Here is a 7,165-nt window from a genome sequence, read left to right on the forward strand (position 1 = left end):
ACTAGGTAAATCATTTACTAACAAGAAATTGTAAGCAATTTACATTTCAATAGTTGGATTCAAAGGAAGTAATCTCTTTTTCGAATAGTTCTATTCACCTTGGCAATTGAGAGGTTTTCTTGATTATCGCAAGGGTCATTATGTTGGGAGAGTTTTTTCAAGGCTGTCATTGGTCTTAGATCCCAAGAACAACAAATTTGGAGGCGGATACGTTGGCGACACAATTTTTTTAGGATATAGGATGCTGGCACTCGGATTGTGAGACCTCCATCTTCTTTGGTGCATGTTCTCAACTGGGACGGCTTGCCTTGTCCTCCTAGTTAATTTTCCTGGAATGTTGGGAGGTAACGTTTTTACACCCAGTGTAGCATCTGGGACTCTTGATCTCCACAACATTCCTATGGTTGTTGTAGTTTATTGTGTTTTCTGCTAGCCATGCTTTTGGCTTTCCGTGTACTTTATTGACTTTTACCCTGACAGTGAATTTCTAATTTCTACCAAAAAATAAAAAATAAAAACTATTTGAACACTCAAATACGGAGTAGATAGCTTCTCATGCGGGAAATATAAAAGAGAAACTCCATAAGATAAGAAATCCCATCGCCATAAGATCCCGACCACAAACCTTTTGTAATAGTTCACTATGTTTGAAAGGTCAAGTGGCGGTTGCAAAACAAAACCAATCAGAAAACCATTGAAGCAAAAAATTACGAGGCCCCCATCCATTAAAGAATTAAACTGGTTTTTGGAAAACCTTGTTGGATGAGATCCCCGATAATACACTTCACAAAAACAACATTTCTGGTCTTGGGTTAGATGAAGATCCATTCACAGACTTTTGGGATGAAGATATGGTACAATTAACAAGATCAAGTGGCAGTTTTGATGTAGAAGGTAAGAGTGGCAGTGACTTCTGTTTTGTGGTGGACCTTTGGAAGCTTTGAAATGCAGACGATACAAGTACAGAAATTCCTTGAGTTGTTTGCATTGCTTATATGATTCAACCACAGTTGTACACGAAACAACTTGGTAGCGGTAGTTACTGATTTTATCTATTTGATGTGATTTTTACAAATAAAGATATCAATATTTTACAGATGTTTAATAATTAAGGTGGGAGCTTTTATTTATTTATTTATTTTTTTACAATCATACAACAATACTAAAATAGTACGAGCAAGGAAAATAATAGCATACAAACTAAAATGGTACTGAAGAATTGAGAATCATCTTTTTAGCTATTCTTCTTTGAATGATTCCAAAGGTCCATGTTAAAGGAGAAATCACTTCTACTTTGTCCTTCGTCAGGAAAATTGACATATGAACTTGCCGACTGTTGCATATCATCAATCCAAAAGCTTGTGAAGAGTTCTTCCTCTAACTCAAGACTGGGACATGCAGTTCTTTCAAAAGTATATCCTCGTCTTCTAACAAGGTCTTCCACCAATCATTTCCATCGTTTGTCAACGACGACATTTGTGATGACGTACTTAAATCCTCTTCTGATTGAATATGGTCTATAATTGGTTCTTTACTGCTCAAGTAATTTGAACTTTTTATGAATCTTCGGGGTTGAGGTCTGATCACAATGGTCTTTCTCGTTTCTTGGGATTTATTTTGCAATGTTTTCATGCGAGAATTGATCCGTAATCGAGTGTTCCAATAATTTTTCACATCATTCGCTGTTCTTCCTGGAAGTCTTCCAGCAATCAACGACCACCTGAGTACATACACGAAAAAAAAAAAAAAATCATGAATACTTCGGATGAAAAATAAGAGGAACAAAGCAAAAAAAAAAAAAAAACAAAATGTTAGATTGCATTAACATTTTTCTTCTTTAGAATTAAATGGAGTGAACTAATTTAATACATAAAGTGATAACAATATAGGTTAGGGAGAATTAATTTAGCAGATGGCGCTTTATAGTAGTGGTGGAAAGCAATCATGCATATATGCGCCTTGGTGCGGGTTCAATTTCCACTCAATTCGCTGCACCTGTTTAAGCCTGAATATACATAGATGCATGATTGCTTAAGCCTGAATATAATTCACAACAAACAATTTAATTCACAAACATTATTGTGTAAAAAAAAAAAAAGAAAAAAAAAAGAATTTATTAAGGCTTTAAAATCTATTAATGTCAAGATAGTTATTTGAACTGGCATGTTGAGTTCAAACTCTCCCTCATCCCAGAACATGTAATAAAAAAATTGTTTGAGGAGTACCCGCCATCGGTTTAATGGGGGAGTTTATACACCCCAGTTGATATATATATATCAAGGATATTTACATCCAAGATTTTCCAATTTTGTTTGGCTCGCGGCACATACTGGTACGACAAACATTTTTTTTCTTCATGTAACTGAAAACTTACATTGATAATCAAAGAGTAACTTGATGGTTAGCAGTAAGAAATGGAGTTAGCATATTTGTTTTTATAGTTTTTACCAATTCTGATCCAAGCCTCTGTACCAGGCCGAACGTACAAAATCACGAAGATTTGTCAAGCCGGGTAGGATTAAAAGCATGAAAGTGACTTTACGTACAAAAATCTTATTACGAGATACTAATCTTCCATAGGATGCATTGTTTGAGTTTACTCGTGCCCTTTTGTGCAAAGATTTAATTTTTTCGGTCACCTAAGGTTCATGATTTATTGCTACTAGCACTTGATATTTTATTTCACTTATAATTATGAGGTCTGAGGTTCAATTTTCAAAGATAATGAGTTTAATATTTATTTATTATGAATTATTTATTGTTTGGCTTAACCCAAAAACAACTATTCCCCTTTAAGGTGTAATATTATAATACCAAAAAAATGAAGAGTAGACTTATTATAAGTTCATTTTTGTGAGTTATTATTGGTTTTGGTTTACTTTGTTTGGTTAGGTCCATTCACCGGTTATCCACATCAATTTTTTTTTATTAAACTGTGTAATGAAAGTAATAATAAAGCATGGAGAGATTTTTAATGTGCCTGAAACACATGGCAGCACATCATATGTTATTATACAAGTGGATAAATTTTTTTTTTTTAAATGTCCATTCACTTGTATAATGACATATGATGCTTGTGTTTCCAGAACGAATAGTCTTTTAGAGCATAAGCTCGATTAATTAAGGGTATCAACAAGTTCAATAATGAGGACGATGTGGAGTGTCCTTCAGCTAGGATAGGAATTGAAAGTGATGTTTATTTATTAATCAGTACCTGTTTCCCAAAAGCTTGTGAAGCCTAATTATAAGATCTACTTCATCCTCTGTAAAGTCTCCTCTCTTGATATTTGGCTTCAGATAGTTCAACCATCTTAGTCTGCAGCTCTTCCTGCACCTGTTTAAGCCTGAATATACATAGATGCATAGTTTATAACATTTATGTACTGAATATGCTAATGAAACGCTTTCCTAGCAATACACATATCCATCTTTCTCAGTTATATATACACATTAACATATATACCTGCTCTGTAAGGAATTTGGTGCCACTTTCCTTCTCCATGAATCTCAATGCTCTGCCTGAGAAGATCATCTTCCTCTCGAGTCCAGGCACCTTTTCTCATCACACTCAAGTTAACGTTATATCCCTCCATCTCTTATCTGCTAGCAGCTATCCTTAAGCTTGTCTCCTGCCTACTAGCCACTTCAACGCCTCCAGAAAGCCACCGGGCTATACATAAATAGAGAGTGTTTGCGGGACCATTAACGCTATATATGGATATCTCGAACTTACTAAATAAAGGCCAGTGACGTGCATGTCTGGTATCCACAGTTTTCTGGAGTCATATATTAGCTACCAGTCTAACCTCTGAAATATGTATGTATGTATGTATGTAATGCATGTATGTATATTACTGAAAGAGCTAACATTTCTGCATGACAAGGGAAGTCAATTTCTATGGAACCGGATCCTCTCCGAGGCAAACACTCAGGATACTGCTGAGCGACAAATACGGACTGTTGGATTTCGATCAAACGGCTACAATTATTATAACTTTAAGAGGGATCCCTCTGTTTGTAACCGTTAGATCGAAATTCAACAACCCGTGTTTCTCGCTCAGCAGGATCCCGATGGTTTGCCTCGAAGAGGATCCAGGTCCATTTTCTATGGCACAAAATTCTCTAGCTATAATATAATATTCAAAAGCACATTTGTACGAACGTGAATGTAGAATCGTGTAACTAATTACAACACACATCTTTCACCACCAGCATATTCCTGCAGCTTGAGATTTTTTGAATGCATGTTTTCGCTGCTTTTTGAAGTGTTTGTTTGCTTGTACTTGCAAATAAAACAAAAAAAAAGTGTTTGCCTTCTAATTTGTTCCGACCGTCTGCCAAGACAACGAGGCCCGGTCGCTATTTTTCTCTCTCTACCAAACCTCTACGAAACTTTTAGACGCTACACCTAACATTAATTGCCCAATAATTGGACTTTGGTGCTTCAACTCACTTAAGCTCTCACAAGAGTCACTCTCAGTTAATTTCTATACTAAATATTTTTTGTAGGTTTGTCCAAATATATATATTTTGTAGGCATACCGAATTTAGTGACCAAATTTGTTAACCAAAAACTTGCCTTATTAAATCAACTTTTAACTTACTATGAGGCGAATATATAATTTTATTTCAGTATTCGAAAATTGATATGTCATATCAATTCGTAAATAAATTTGATGACTTCAATATTAATTACATGCTTAAACATAAATAGAAAAGAAATTGACAAAACAAAAAAATATATTTCAAGAACATCAAAACTTGAAAAAATAGGAAACAAGGAACAAGTTTACAGTCTTCCTATTTCTTACCAGCCACGCATCGATTGTCCCTCTCTCAAACTCATTCTGCCCAATAAATCAGGACTATAATTACACAACATTGTAATCATGTTATAACATGATATAACATTCAACGTTTAAATTAACATATTATTAGGGAATGCTATGGAATTACACAACATCGTAATCCTGTTCACCATGACCCAACATTCAACGTTTAAGGTAAAACATAATCGTTCAAAATTACACTTAAGGTTATATAATTATCGTAATGTTACAATAAAGTACAAATAATGGCGTTGGTATTAAGATAGCAAGTTGTCTTTTCCAACCTAGATATCAGATTACAATTTTTTTTTTTAACAAACGATAATATCTGCACTAAGTGAAAGTGGGCTAAGCCTTACAATGAGTTTGCCATAATAATGTCGTTCAACTTCGCCTTCGACAACAATCGAACCTAAGATTTCTCACTTACAAGTGAAGAGGAATACCATTAGACCATAGTATTAAGTGGCATTAGATTACACTTTTATGGTAGAACTACTTAGACATTATTACACTACAATATTAATTTTCAAATAAATAGTACCGATAGCCTTTTCTTATGGAAATATTCTAAAAAATTTAAGTACACTTTTTTGTTGTAATACTAAATATTCAAACATCTTCAAAAATTTACTCAAACATATTTTAATTACTCAAATATCTTTAAATTTCTACTATGTTTTCCCTTGATTGAGCAGTACATTTCTCATATTGGAAGAAGTTTCAATTTTGATTCCTCCTCTCTATAATTTGTTTAAAAAATAAATGAATAAATCTAGAACTTTTAATTCAAGTTTGAGGTCAGGGCCAATCCTGAGAATTTGGAGGTCCTAGGCGAGCTTTTGGAGTAGGGTCCTATAATTCATTGACCCCCGACGTTTTGTACATTGGTATGTAGAAAATATTTTTCTAAATAGTAAATACATGAAAGAATATAATTCTACATCAAACACCATTGAAATTATTAAATTAATATCAAAAGAGGAAATATATACAAACATTACTTAAAATATTACATGCCTCGTGTTTTTAGATGCAAATGTACTAAATTAAGTTTACGTGATCTAATTTTTCAACTAATTTTTTTTATAATTGTTTATTATCCTAATTTTTATTAGAGATTTGAAAGGCCAAAAATAAAAATATAAAATTCTTATTAGATTTGGCCTATTTGGATATGCTTATTTCAGACTAAATTAAGTTTACATGATCTAATTTTTCAACCAATTTTTTATAATTGTTTATTTTCTTAATTTTTATTAGAGATTTGAAAGGCCAAAAATAAAAATATAAAATTCTTATTAGATTAGGCCTATTTTGGATTGCTTATTTCAGAGTCTTCAGCATGACCTTTTTAGTTAATACGAAATTAATTTAAAAACCGAAGGGGTCTTTCCAGTTTCGTACTAGAGACAAGAAGCAAACACTAAGCCTTTACCACTACACCAGCAAGCGGTTGTGTCTTACATCTTACTTTTATAATATTTATATGGCTATCATCAGAGGCGGTTCTCTTTGAGGTTTACACGCATGCTTGCGGGTAATATACGTCATGAATAATGTTAACTAACTTACCTGATCAAGAAGGAAAATTACAATTTATAGAAGATTCAGCCAATTTTTCGATTGCAATCTCCCAAGATGCTTTGGCTGGCACATTAGGCTGCTTAAAAGGCTACTTGCTACTTTCAACAGTTTCAGCCAATTTTTCGATTGTAATTTCCCAAGATGTTTTGGCTGGCACAATAGGCTACTTAAAAGGCTGCTGAATATCTACCCACCTAGAATTAGGATGCTTTGCACACCTCTGGTTGTAGAAAATGAAAACTGATCTAAGTCCTACGCTTGGCATATGAGCTCAAGCTATCTCAATAGAAAACAGTTTCATAAAATGACAAAATAGAAAATCTACTAGGTAAATCATTTACTAACAAGAAATTAGTAAGCAATTTACTTTTCAACACTCCTTTCTAAATGGCTAACTAATTTCACATCAAGCAAGCTTCTCAAATAGTTGAATTTGTCCTTGGGAAGAGCCTTGGTAAAAATGTCTACAATATGTTCTTCACTCTTGCAGTAAATCAAATCGACCACTCCTTCTTGAATTGCATCTCTAATGAAATGAAACTTCCTGCCAATGTTCTTGGTCCTTTGATGAAACACCGGATTCTTAGACATGGCTATAGCTGATGTATTATCACAGAATAGGGAAGTTGCAGCAGCTTGCTCTTCTCCAAAGTCCTCGAGCACAAACCTAAACCAAATGGCCTGAGAGGTTGCTTTAGCTGCACTAACATACTCAGCTTCTGCAGTTAGTAGGCAACAATCAATTGCCT

The 7,165-nt window shown here is 33.9% G+C and overlaps 1 protein-coding gene across 1 annotated transcript; it reads right to left on the reverse strand.

The window, feature by feature from the left end:
* Positions 1 to 1,100: 1,100 nt before the first annotated feature.
* Positions 1,101 to 3,704, reverse strand: LOC137708300 (transcription factor MYB114-like). The gene is made up of 3 exons (XM_088689696.1): positions 3,464 to 3,704; positions 3,215 to 3,344; positions 1,101 to 1,720 (listed from the first exon to the last, which is right to left on the reverse strand). Exons 1-3 carry the CDS (start codon positions 3,591 to 3,593, stop codon positions 1,378 to 1,380), a joined length of 603 nt encoding a protein of 200 aa, XP_088545822.1. The 5' UTR covers positions 3,594 to 3,704; the 3' UTR covers positions 1,101 to 1,377.
* Between the last annotated feature and the right edge of the window lie 3,461 nt (positions 3,705 to 7,165).

The sequence above is a fragment of the Pyrus communis genome, chromosome 17 (assembly GCF_041283825.1).
Source record: "Pyrus communis isolate YQ-2024b chromosome 17, ASM4128382v1, whole genome shotgun sequence".
Classification (NCBI taxonomy): Eukaryota; Viridiplantae; Streptophyta; class Magnoliopsida; order Rosales; family Rosaceae; genus Pyrus; species Pyrus communis.